The 13,131-nt window shown below is 52.5% G+C and overlaps 1 protein-coding gene and 1 long non-coding RNA gene across 5 annotated transcripts; one reads left to right on the forward strand and one right to left on the reverse strand.

Moving 5' to 3' along the window:
* Nucleotides 1-876: 876 nt before the first annotated feature.
* On the reverse strand, nucleotides 877-3,101 carry MID1IP1 (MID1 interacting protein 1). 3 transcript variants are annotated; one of them, XM_087757572.1, is made up of 2 exons: nucleotides 2,950-3,101; nucleotides 877-2,112 (listed from the first exon to the last, which is right to left on the reverse strand). In XM_087757572.1, exon 2 carries the CDS (start codon nucleotides 1,996-1,998, stop codon nucleotides 1,501-1,503), a length of 498 nt encoding a protein of 165 aa, XP_087613698.1. In that variant the 5' UTR covers nucleotides 1,999-2,112; nucleotides 2,950-3,101; the 3' UTR covers nucleotides 877-1,500. The 3 variants fall into 3 exon arrangements, with proteins under 3 accessions (XP_087613698.1, XP_087613696.1, XP_087613695.1); XM_087757570.1 differs by lacking the exon at nucleotides 2,950-3,101 and adding an exon at nucleotides 2,538-2,768 and having other exon boundaries at nucleotides 877-2,115; XM_087757569.1 differs by lacking the exon at nucleotides 2,950-3,101 and adding an exon at nucleotides 2,538-2,765.
* Nucleotides 3,102-3,853: 752 nt separating this feature from the next.
* LOC148055750 (uncharacterized) lies at nucleotides 3,854-10,428 on the forward strand. Of its 2 annotated transcripts, XR_015704810.1 has the most exons (4): nucleotides 3,854-3,969; nucleotides 6,113-6,248; nucleotides 6,364-7,939; nucleotides 8,941-10,428. It is a non-coding gene; the product is annotated as an uncharacterized LOC148055750 (long non-coding RNA). The 2 variants fall into 2 exon arrangements; XR_015704809.1 differs by having other exon boundaries at nucleotides 6,364-10,428.
* The last annotated feature ends 2,703 nt before the right edge of the window (nucleotides 10,429-13,131 follow it).

Here is a 13,131-nt window from a genome sequence, read left to right on the forward strand (position 1 = left end):
GCTAGGGAATATGTGAATTTAAGCAAAAATATCCTTAAAGCTGAGAGAAAAAAATATTCCATTTTTAAAAGAAAAAACAACAACCAAAAAACTACCAAACAAGCCCTAAATTTGATGACAGTAATACAAAGTGACATTTCAGTATAAGGAGATGCTTGCAAACTTGGCATTTCAGTGCCTGAGAAGAAAACTTCATACGTTATAGAAGGACATACATATTTATTAAATGGTTATCCTCTGTGATATGCACACATTGTATTGTAATCAATAAGTACACTTTTAATATTAGAACACGATATAGACACCCAATTCCGAGGCACATTACTTCAGCAAATGAAAATAATGCAGAGAGAAAGAAACCAATACAATTTGGATAACATAAACCCAATTAATTCATAGTATCCAAGGAGGATTCCAGAGGAAAGAAAGTAATGCAAGAGATGGGGGAGGCAAGTATCCCAGACCTGTTCGGAGGGAGAGAAAAGAGCTCCCCACAGTACATTAAGATACTTCCCGAAAAAAGCAAGAGTCACTTCCAGGCTTTGCTCCAACCTCCATGAATCGCTGCCTGCAAAGTAACCCTGACTCCATCTTCTCGGATTTTGTTAAAGGGGCACCGACCTTCACTCCAGCGTTCACACAGAGCAACTGGACCGTCCGCTTGGGAACGGCTTACCGAAACTCAGGCCGTGCATGGCGCAGTTAATACGGTCATTCATCCATTTTAGATACGCTGAGTTATCATCACTACCTAATTGCTCCCTTTGGGGGGGGGGGGGGGGGGGAAGGCACAAGACCCCCTCTCTTGCACATGCAGGCATTTCTGTGTCTAGTAAGGCAGCTCTGGAAACAACTTAGAAGAACAAAAGAATTCCAGATGTTAAAAATATCATTTAATTAAAGAAACATAAATCATACCAAAAAGTTTAAGTCGCTCTTAGTTAATACGTTTGCATTTATTTTAGAATATACTCTACATCTGAGTAAAAAAAGTTTTAAATAAACTCCAGTACACGTACAACCGTGGGATCTGCCCTCCGTCCCGCGACGGAGGGATGCTCCTCAGCCCGCTGGGCTCCCTCCCGGGTAACACAACCAATTTTAGGCCAGTTTCGTTATTCTGTTCATCGGCTTGCGGGGAGCCTCCTATCCGCCAGACACCCCGGACACCTCGTACCCGCAGCGGTTCGGCCTCCCCGCCCGGGGAGGCACGGCAACCGCTCGCCCCAGGCCGTACAATAAAAAAAAAAAAAAAAAAACAAAAAACAAAAAAAAGGGGGGGGGGAAATAATTAATAAACTAGTATTGATTAATTTACATCTCTCTCTCTCGCTTGTGCGTTGGTAGAAATCCGGCTGCAGTCCTGGGAGCGCGCAGGGGAGGCGCAGCCCCCCGCCGCGGCGGCAGCGAGGCCGGGCCGGGCCGGGCGGGGGGGACGCGCCGCTGCCGCCACCGGTGCCGCCACCGGTGCCCCCTTCCCCCGCTCCCCGCCCCCGGCGCTCACTGCCCCCAGCTGCTGAAGCCGATCTCCTGCTTGTATCTGTTGGTGAGGACGTTGGCCTTGCGGGTGAGCTTGGAGAGCACCGAGTGGAGTCCGCTGAGGTGGTAGTGGAACTGCTTCTCCAGGTCCTCCTCCCCCTCGCCCTCCTCGGCGGGCCCCCCGCCGCCCAGCTTGTCCTTCTTGCGGGCCGCCGCCTCCTCGCCCGCCGCCGGCTGCACCACGCCCCACTCGATGTCGTTGCGGATGGACTTGAGCAGCATGTAGTGGCTGTACATGTCCCTGCGGGAGAAGTAGGCGCCGGGGTCGCCGGGCGGCACGGCGGTGTCCCGCTGCGGGCAGACGGCGCCGGCCGCGTCCAGCTCCTCCAGCAGCAGCGGCACGTCCCGCAGCAGGCTGGGCACCATCACCGTCTGGTCCATGTTGTTGACGGCGCCGATGAAGCGGTTCATGGCGTTGAAGAGGGAGTACTTCTGGCTGTACGAGTCGCAGATCTGCATCGTGGCGGGCGGGCGAGCTCAGCGGGGCGGCTCGGACCGCGGGGCTCCTCCGGCGGCGACCTCCTCCTCCTCGCTAGCGGCACCGGCCGCCCTCCGCCGCCGCTGGGCTGAGTCCTGCTGGGAAGCGATGGCGGCAGGCGCCGGGTTACGGGCTGCTCGCCCTCCCTCCCCGCCCTCCCGCCCTCCCTCCAGCCCGCCCTCCCGCCGCCGCCTTTATCCGCGGCCCCATCTCCTTTTTTAGGCTTCCCCTCCCCGTCCCTTCTCTTCGCCCTTCCGCCCCCGCCCCCCCCCCCCCCCGGCCGGCCCTCCCGGGGCAGCCGCCGGGGCTTGCTGCTGCCGCTCCCCTCCCGACAAAAAGAGCCAAAACACAAAAAAGCTCCCCCCGCCCCTCCTCCCGGGCGCGGCGCTGGGGGGCGGCCGAGGGGCGGGCGGGCAGCCCCGCACCGCGCCGCGCCGCACCACACCACACCGCACCGGTAAATTAAAATTCAAGCGTCCCCCGGCCGAGGCAACCGAGCGGCCGCGGGGCAGGCACCCACCGTCCTCCGGGGCCGCTGACCGCCGCGCCCTCAGCCCGCCGCCGCCCGTGGCCGGGCTCCCATCCCCGCCGCCGTATTTATAGCGCCTATCTCAAACCGAGGTGCTCCCCAGTGCCACCCCCCGCGCCGCCACGCCTGATAAAGGCGGCGGGCGGCGGCCGCGCCGGCTCCGCCTCTCGCCCCGCACCGGGGGAGGGCACCGCGGCGGGGAGGGCGCCGGGACCGGCCGGGCCGGCGGCACAGCCCGCCCCGAGTGGGACCCGGCGGCGCGGACTGGGCGCTGCCGGTGCAGACTGCGGGGCCCCGGGGCAGCCGGGCCCCCACCCGCCCGTCCGTCCCGCCCGGCGGCGGCACAGCCCCGCGCCCCGACCCGAGAGAGGGGACGGGCGGCTGCACGGACACACACACGCACCCCCGCCAGCCCTCCCGGGCGCCGGTAACGTCCTCCCGCCGCCCCGGGCGGGGACGGCGCCGCGATGGAGAAGGGCTTCGACACCGGCCCCCACCCCGCTTCCCCCCGCAGCGCTGGGGCGAGCGGCCCCGAGGCGGCCGGCGCCGGCAGCCCCCGCCGCGGGTGGGGCGGCGGGAGGCGGGGCTACGGCGGGCCGGGGCGGGGGACAGTGATTGACAGGGCAGCCGGCGGGGACACGCGGGTTCCGCGTGCGGGCCGCGTTCCCCCAGGCCGCTGATTGGCTGCCGGGCGCGCGGCGAGCGTGACGGCCGGCACCGCCCGCTCCGCGTGCCCCAGCGGCAATTAAGAGCGATGCCTCGGCGGGGAGGGCGCCGGGGCCGCCGAGCCCGCCGGCACTCGGCCAGGCTGGCGTCGCCGCCGCCTCCCCGCTGCCCTCCCTCGCGTCGCCGTGCCAGCCCGAGGGCGCGGGGCGGGGGAATAAGCGGGCGCCTTTGTCTGGCGGCCGGGGCCGCGCGGGGCCGCCTGGCAGCGGCCGCGGGGCGGCCGGCATCACCCCACCGCCTCACTTCCGGGCCCAGCCAATCGGCGGGCCCTCCAGCGGGCCCCGCCTCCGCCGCCCCCTGCCAATCAGCGGGCCTCGGCAAGCAGCCAATGGGAAGCAGCCAGCCCCTCCCACGCAGCCCCGCCCGCCGGCTCGCGCGGCCCTGGTAACAGGCGCGCTGGCTGGAGGAGCCGCCGTGGGTCACGTGGGGCGGAACGGCCGGGGGAGGGGGGGGAGTGTTGAGCGCGTTGCCGTGGCAACGGATCAACCAATGGCAAGCGGCGGGGGCCCCGCCCGCGCTCCCTCAGCGCCCGCCCGCGGCGGCGGCCCCGCGGCCCGGCCTCCGCTCCCGGCCGCCCCCGGGTTCGGGGGCCGCTGCCGCCCCGGGCCCCGGCTGCCTCGGGCTTCCGCCCGGGCCCCCGCCCGAGGGGTGGAGGCCGGTTCCCTGGGCGCCGGGTGGCAGAGCGAGCGTCTGCAAGGTGAGGTCGCAGCCGGGTAGCCTTGGCGAGCAGCACAGGCGCTGGGAGTACTTGTGGTTAAGCAGTAGCAAGAGATCCCGGCTGGTATAAAGTGATGATCTGTTGGCGGGTACTTCGCTACGGGGAATGCGACTTGCATCTTTGTATAGACACCGTGTGTCATTAATGCACCAGTAGCCGTTTGGCTGCCTTTGATTGAAATACAGCGTGTGCTGAGCACTCAGTAAATTGGAAAAAGACATAAATCTCTAGCAACAAGAGAAAGTGGTTTATTGTCCAGCTTTCCTGTCCAAATCGAGAACATTAAACGTCTGAACAAATTAAAACTGAAGACTTCGCCCGTGGCTGGGCAGGAGAAAAAGCTGACAGAAATCACCCAGCTTGAAGCTGCGAACAGGGGACGTATGTGGTCGCAGCAAAAGCACCAGCTGAGGAACCGCCGCGTCTTCTGGGCCATGACACTATACAAGCGATGACCTGAGCATAAAAGTCATTTTCACCCCCGCCTGCCCTCTTTGTTTCCCAAAATGTATAGCCGCACGGTCTGCTTCCACCTTTGACTGTAAATGTTACCTCATTTCAGCGTAGTGCTAGTACAGCGCTGCAGCCTGTGCAGGCATGTGTCTACCCCATTAGGCTGAGATAGATCATACTCAAGTCAAACTTCACAGCATAAGGCAATTGGCTTTTTTTTTTTTTAACTTCCTTATGTTCTGATCGATTTTGATATGCAGTGTAAATGTCTCTGGTACGTATAATGTATATCATTAACACAAGCCTGAGTAGGTTTGATTGCTCTTTGGTTAGAACAAAATAAAGGAGCACGTATTTCTAGTTCCAGTGGTATGTAATTGCGATGCTGCGTACACGAGAGAAAAAGAAATGGCACTTTTCCTTTTCCCCTCCTGTTAAGAAAAAATGATCCTGTTTGTGGCACAAACTTTTATATGCAAGCAGCATTTTTTTTTAAGTATTTCCTCTTTAGAATGATCTGATTATCATGGCCATGCAGTGCCTGGAAGGGAAATCGGCTAGAAACCCCTTATCTCGTGTCCTGAGCAATGAGGAAGCTTGCACATTCGCTATCTGGCAGTCCAAGAAGGTGTAAACGCTTACCTTCGCCCAGCACAGGGTCCTGGATAAGGAAACCAAAGCGACAACACACAAAGGTAGTCTTTATCAAGCACCTCAACTGGATGGAGCGCTCCTGACGTACGAGCCCGGCAGCGCAGGGGTGAAAACACCTTTCCGCTTGAATAGATTTGGTACTGCTATTCAGGAAAGGAGGAGTCACATATAAGTTACTATATTAGCTAAAAAACCTTTAACTTTCCCTGAAGTGAATGAGAGCTGGTGGTGTTCAGCCCTTTCTGGATGAGGGCCTTCTTTCTGTGGCTGGCTCCTGAAGAAGAACTATTGCTATTACTATTTAGCTATTACTGTTACTGAGCTATTATTAGTATTAACTAGTTAACTTAGCTGTACATCAGTATTTAGCCACAGTAGCACTAAAGTTAGTGCTACAAAGGCTAGCTATAGGAACAATGCTGCTGATGGCCTGTCTCCGCCGGCGATATTAGCAGCTGTGCAGTGTTTTTCAAGAAAAGACAGATGATTCCATCAACTTGCATGGGTTTTTGTAACATTTGCAAGGCCTATCTCAATTCTCTCTTCAGTGGCAACGGGATAACAAACCGCCTTTGTTAACAGTTTTCCCAGGACGCATGCTGGCACGAAAGAGGTGCCACTGGCACGTTGCAGACCAGCGATGGCTACACTTTGGTGGTTAGGAAGTTGTTCTGCTGCGCAGTGTTTGCAAAATAAGATGAGAACTTGTGTGGGCGAAAAGTGATAAATATGTGCAAATATTTAGTGTTGCATTCTGCAGCCTGGGAACACCATTTGGGCTGGCCTTGTAAGAGCAACATCTCTTGGGAATTTCACGTACTCTCATAATTTGTTGTCGATGTGACATGGCAGATTATAGTTCAGCCTCGGAAACTGCGAGTCGTTTCCTTCTATTTCTATTTGACATACATTTATGCTCAAACTTGTGAACTGCTCCCATCATTTTGGGTGGCAGTACAGATGCACGCATTTAACACTTCTCTCTCCTCCTTTCTCTTTCCGAAACTGAGTCCAGTTGTACCAAACTCTGAACCGAGGAAACCCGTCATTTCTCATCCAGAAGGAATGTATGTAAATTCATCGTCTTAATTGATGCCTCTCCATGAGTTTCATATAATCAGCCCTTGTAGCTTAACGGGCTAATGAACAGGGTAAGTAGAAATCTAATACGTTAAAGAAACGCAGACCAATTTGTCTGAGTCCTGCTGAGATCTGCAGTATAACTTTTGCAAAGATTTACTCATCTTTCTTCTACCTTTCACTTAGCTGCCTTTTACTCCTGTTTCTGTTGGTCCTCCACGAGCGGAGTCATGCTCCAGAGTGGACAGAAACCTCTGAGAAGGCGTGCTGAGGTGTCAGGAAGAGGACGATGGGAGAAGGGAGCAGCGATCGTAAATCCCCTTTCCCTCTGGCACACATGCAAATCTGAGCGAGACGGCACGCTGACAGAAGCGGCACAACAAGGGCTCCGCGGCGTCGCGGCTCGTCAGAGAGGAGCGGTGTTTTGTGTGCATGGTGGAATGCACGGGAGTCCAGCGGGAGCTCTGCTGGGAGCAGGGAGCAGTGCTGGGCAGGGAGGTGGCCATCTCAGGCGGCTCCTGTGAAGCCCCTCCGAGTCGCCTGGCTCTGCAGGTTGTACCCAGGTCTTTCCAGGCCCACCGAGTCCTCGTTTCCTCAGAAGCATTCCTGGAAATCATCGCAAATTCAGCTTCAATCGGTTTGCCAGTCACTGTGTATTTTCAGGGCCTGGGATCCCTCCCAAGTGGTGCTCAGCTAGCACCAGGAGGTCAAAACAGGCTGAAACCCCCCATAAAGGAGCCGATGGAATAAATGCTGCCACGGTGTTGTTCGCGCGGCCCGTGCGTAGCATCCTACTCCCCTGCCTTTTGCCAGCCTCATCTGTTTCCCCTGGAAGCTGGTCAGAGCAGGCACGGTGGTGTGCAATGCCCAGGACAACGGCGGCCCTTTTCAAATGGCTCCTTAGCGCTGCCATAATAAGCCTGATAAATAAAACATGGCTTGCAGACACGGATTTACTGGAGAGGGCTAAGGGGGCTGTAGCTCCCTCATTAGTATCTCCCCAGTGCGGCATGTGTGCTCCTCATTATGTGGCACAGTGGCGGTTGTCTAGCCATCCACGATGAGGCTGCAGCCACTCCAAGGATGTGCCAGGGATCCCAGGGTTTGGTTTTTTTTTTTTTTTCTTCTGTGTTAATAATAGGAATTTACAAGAAAAAAAAAAAGATCTTGAATATGAAGAGGATGAAGGGGGAAAGACTGCAGCACTGAGTCTGATTTTCTCTCCCTTGTGTATCTGTAAGTCAGCAGCAAACGCAGAGAAATCCATATAGCCGCGCTAATACGGAATTAGCGTGAGTGGGATCAAGACCTCCAGACTGCACAAACTCTTATTTTGGGCAGCTTTGTTTCCCTTCAGTCTGAAATGCTGCTTGTAAACTCGGCCGAAGTACAAACTTCATCTTCTCCCTCCCGTTTTTCTTCTTCTGTTTAAGGGAAAAGAATCAAATTGGCTGATTTCAAGTCCCTCAGAGCTGGGGACTCGGGAGTTGGGGTTGATCTGAACACGGTTTGTGGAGGTTTGATCCAGCTTTTCTTTCCGGCCGTCATTTAAATCCCTCCGACCTCCCGCATGCGAGCTGCAACTGCATCATCGTAGTAACCCTGTGACCGAGAGGCACGAGAGTCTCCTCTGAGACTGTAATCTCACTCTAAACAGCTCTCTAGTGGGTGCTCCTGAGTGGCGATACATCATGCAATTTTCTCCTTTAGAGGCTCGCGGTGTCATCTCCACCGTGATCCCTGCCCTGCCTGGCCAGCGCGGGTAAGCCAGAGCCCGGGGCCGGCCTGGGAGCGGGTTCCCGGCGCAGCACCCCACGGCTGGGGCACGTGCGGGGTCATGGGCGGTATTAGCAAAATCTGCCCCTTCCTCTTTGCGACTCTGCCCACGCTCTGGCAGAAAAGACACCTCTTTAGGATGGCAGGAGACTTTACTGGCGTAGCAAAATAATCCTCAATAAACTCGTAACTTTCTGTAACGGTATTTAATATGCGGATAGCCAAACGAATGCCACCATGATATATTTTTATGGACAAATATTATATATTAAGCCCTGATTTATACATTTGAGCGTAATACCTGGGGCTCTGAGGAGAGTCTTTAATCTCTGTCAGCAAGGCAGCATGCGTGCTAAAATGCTGAGTAAATCTGCACGGGAGCGGTGAACCGAGCGCAGCGTATATCAGAGTTCTTCCGCCCGATAAAATTAAATACACAAGACCACCTTTCTGTGACATTAACGGTTTGATACGCAGGGGCTGACATCAGGAAATACCGATCCGTGCTTCCCGCTCCAACCATACCCCGCAGCATTCCTGCTGCTTCTGCCGTCCCCGTCCCACCATGCGGGAAGGGTGCCACCTCTGGCTCCCAGGAGAGGCTCCTGGGTGAAGGAAGGTCTCTGCCCGTGACTTGTGACTTGCCCCCGCTCCTCCTGTCACCCTGCCCAACCTTGCCTTCCCTGTGACCGCCTGGGTGCAGCCCGGGGGGGTGCCAGCACCCTATTTCCCCTTCGTCAGCACGTGTAGTAAGGTGAGCATGGTCTCAGCAGGGGGTTCTGCATTTAATAATCTCACCAGCTCAACTGTTTTTATCTGAATCTCCCTTCTGAACTGATAAATCTAAATTGCACATTTTCTAAACCGCTTAGCATAGGGGTAAATCTTGCAGGTATCCTCAAATGACTAGCTGGTGTCTTCTGCACCTGTCTAGCACCATCTACTGTAGCTTTTTTATACAGTTTTCCTTTCTCTTCCCATCTGCAGGCTTACGATTCCTGCAGGAGCTGCCTTCATCCCGAGGAGCTCGTGGAAGAACAGGAGCTCTACTTTTGTTTGAAAGGCCTGGGGCTGGCATGACGGTGAAACAAATACAATACACGTTCATTCTATAGATGAAATTTCCTCATTTTAAACCAGTGGCCTGATTTTCAGCGCCTAGGTTGCTGTTGATAAATTTTACACTCTTCTCAGTGCTCAGGAAGAGAAGAAGATGGAGCAGAACAAAGGTGGCTGACCTTCACCAAAGCTTTTCTTGCTAGCTGGTGGGGCAAGAATTAGGGACGTGGGAGGATGAGGGGCTGGAGCAGAGCTTTGTGTGGGGAGGAGAGGGCCTGCCCGGGAACATATCTGGTTGCTGCCAGAAGGTGCCAAGGGGGAGACATCAGCTTGGATTTCTGCCATCTGATGGGGAGTTACAGGGTAGGACTAGAAGCAGCTGGATTTTCCTGTGAAAGTCCTATCTCTTCTTGTTACATTCAGTATTAAAAGGGAAGCGGCTCTGAAAGAATATCTTACTTTTCCCAGCTCTGCAGTTCAGAGCTGACATGGAGGCGTTATGTGTCCTTATTATATGCGCTTCTATTACAATGTGGTTTTGGCTGGAGGATGTTGTATGGTTAAAGATGACTATTACAACCAAAAATAGAACCAGAGCTTTCCAACTGTTATGACTATTATGGATTTGTATGATTAATATTTATTTGCTTTACAAAAAGCACCAAAAGCTGGAAGTCAAAATCAGAACAAAGTTGTGCTAAGGATTGCATATGGCTTTTTTTTTTTTAATAAATCTGTTCATAATGAATATTTCTATAGGTGATAGATGAACATAAAAATACTGCCAGTCTGTTCCAGGGTTGTAAAACACAAAACAAGGTACATCATACATTTTTTTTTTTTGTTATCGAAACCCAAATTATCTGTTTGAAACTAACTTGTTTCAATGGCAAGTAACGTATTTTTCCACAGTCCTTGTGAAAACTGGAAATGAGGTAGATTTGGCAGCTTAGCCTATGAAGTTCTGTGGCAAATCTGCAAACCGAAAGACCACAGGGTTTTGTCCTGGCTTTGTTTCTTGATGAAGTTCTGAAAAGAGCTAAATTAAATCCATGCTCTAGCCATATGTGTAATTTTGTTCTACTGGAATAGCTTATAGCTGTCAGTGAATTTCTCCATGCTCCCAACATTGTGTAAGGGATGATACAAGAGCTTCAAGATTACTCTCTCCAGTAGTATCATGCTTTCGCAAACTTAAAATTATTACAACAGCATTTTTTCATTTACGTGGCTGGAGAGAATCTGTTTTTGCAGTAAATTTGTATTTCAAAGCGGATTTCTGTGTCCGTCATTATTGGTGGTTTACAAGATTTCTCTTCCCCACCCCCCCACCCCCCCCATTTGGGAATGTGGGAGCAAATGAAATAAACCCATCATAAAAAATAATTTTGTCCAGGTGGAACATAAATCAGCCAAAAAAATATTATTCTACATGGCAAATAAAAAGCATATGCTGTATTATTTAAAGCACAGCCTCCATATTCACATACAAAATTAATGCTACAGTGGGAGGTAAAACTGATGGAGGCAGACAATGAAAATATTAGGAGTAAAACATGATGCCAGGAACAATTCAAGCAGAGCCACTTGCAGGGTCATGGTCATATTCCATTTCGAATGGGCATGGAAATACACTGTGGGTTATTCTTCTCCAGAGATGCACAGATAATAAGCACCTGCTCCCCGTGTCTACTCTTCCCTTTTAACTGTTGATTTATTGGATGTTTCTGAAAGCTGTGGTCAGGTTCGTGAGGGATATATAATGTGGTGCCTGCAGGAAGAAATGGGAGCGGGCAGGCAAGCCGCAAGAATCCCCATCGCTACCGCGGGGTGAAAGGCTGAGCGGGGTGCAGAACAAAAGCCATCTCCTCTGCAGCTTCCAAGCGAAAGGACACTACTGAAAGGTAAATCAGCCATCTCCCTGTACTCATTGTGCCCGGGTCGACACCTAGGAGAGTCAGTAAAAAATCCTAAACCACGTTCCTCACCTCAAACTAGAGGAAATGGCGGGTTCAGAGGAGACACATACAGCGTTCAGCAGTCTAAGGCACCAAAAGGGATCTTTGCCATCACTAAGTATTTGACTTTCACAGCATCAAGGGAACTACTGGAATATGTATCTATATATCTATAGAACATATTATTGCATGTGTTTTAAGGTCATTTTCCGAACAGCATTAGGAATCCAACACATCCAACACCTTCTTACATGTCAGAAGGTACGTACCACATGCTACTACTCCATACTACACTGGAGACAGTACCACCAGCAATTTTTTTATACTTATCCTAGTTCTCTCACGGTCAGGGGGAGTTCACTCCATTCCTCCCCTAAACTGACAAAAACAGCCTCACTAAATGAGGGATGAACATAATCTTCAGATAATGTTGAAGCTGGGTCACCGCGAAGAGACTTGGAATTTATAAGATGTTTTTCCATGTAATTTAATAAAAAAGAAATTTGCACAGAGAGCTTGCCTGGTGTAAGTTACGCTCTTTCACTATTCTCTGATATTTTCTTCTCTGCAGCAAGAGCGAAGCTTTGCAGCTATGAGGTCCTGAGATGTTCTAGTCATGGAGGTCCATGAGATTTAAATGACGCTGCATGCCCATTTAGAAACAAAAGAAAGAAAATGCTGTTTAATTAAAAATGTGAATCTGGAAATGTAGGGCTATTGAGAATTATTCTGAACTGTACATTTTACATACAGGGCTAAGAAAAAGGTCCACTGTAGCAACTGGAGTAATGCGTGGTTCAGTTCCCCTATGATGGTAAGCAGTTTATTAACCTAGAACTACAAAATCATTCAAAATAATATTTGGCAATGCTCAACTTCTGACACAAATCCCCCGATGTAAGGAAACCGAGAGGGCAGCCGCACAGCCTTCCACTGAGCCGTGCTGTGTCTTTAAATACCAGCAGGAGAGGTGCACCAGGAGCTGGGATTGGAAAGATGAAAGAGCAGTGTGGGACCAAGAAACTCTTGCATTTTAACCCTGGCTCTGACTCCTGCTATGGTCCTGAACTGGTCACCTTGGGCGAGAGATTTGGGTCTTAAGCAGTCACAGTGAAGGCCAGGCTTTAGCAGAGCTCCCTGTGCTCGTTCCTGAGCCCCCTGGAGCTGACTGATGCATCCAAAAGAGCACCAAGGTGTCTGAAAATCAAGTCGTGATGGTGCACGCTGGGGTCTTTTGAAATAGGATCCTTAAGGTCTGATCTTGCATGTTCACCATGGAGTTGTGAGCACGCCCCACTTACAACTCTACTCATGCCACCTCTCAGGCAAGGCCAGGACTGACTCCTTATTTATTCTCAACTGCAAGGGAACGCAACCTTGGCCACTGCATTTGCTTCAAGGACCTGTTGGGGCCTTCTTGCAGGAGCAGGGCTTGCAGGACCCACCTCCTTGGTTGAACTCGGCATGTCTGTGTAATGGGGAGCAGGACGGCTGGATCGGTGCAGAGCTTCGTCCTTGACGTGGTGGTGCGAGCCGCTGTGCTAGCTGGGCTTGACTGCTTTTGGGATGCGAGCTCGTGTCTCTGCGTGGCGCTGCACTACATTGCGGAGGGGGGCCAGCTTGTCTGGGACTGGATCGAGGACCTCTGCACCATGTTCCATCCCACACTGTCGATGTGCCCTCTCTCCATTTGATATCTCGTGGTTTTTCAAAATGAAATTATGAAGAGTTTCAGGGAGTACACTTGACTGTGGGGCCTCCCGGTAGATTTTACAGCCCAGCAGTTGTATTTCATTTTGCATAAAGCTCTATCTTCTCTCTTTCTCAGCGTCTCATGCAATCTATCCTTGACCATCATGAACCAAAGACCAGGTTTTTCACTTCTGCATGTACCAGACCTTAACCAAAGGTGTAGTCTGAATGACACAAAATTACTCACGTGCACAGCGGGGCAGAAAAAATCATCTCTTCCCACACAGGCTTCCTGACCTGGGTCCGGATTCATCAGCACTCGCACTGTAAATCTCCCAGAGATGAACCTGCCCCGTGTAACGTGACGGGAGGGCAACGCTGTCGTTCTCTGCCACCAGTGCTCGCAGCAGGTTGCTGCAGGCCTGGTAGCCAAAACTCCTCAGGGGATTTCCAGGTGGGCTGCCGGGCA

This window comes from Nipponia nippon, unplaced genomic scaffold (assembly GCF_047370975.1).
Source record: "Nipponia nippon isolate SJK-2023a ecotype South Korea unplaced genomic scaffold, ASM4737097v1 scaffold_2, whole genome shotgun sequence".
NCBI lineage: Eukaryota > Metazoa > Chordata > Aves > Pelecaniformes > Threskiornithidae > Nipponia > Nipponia nippon.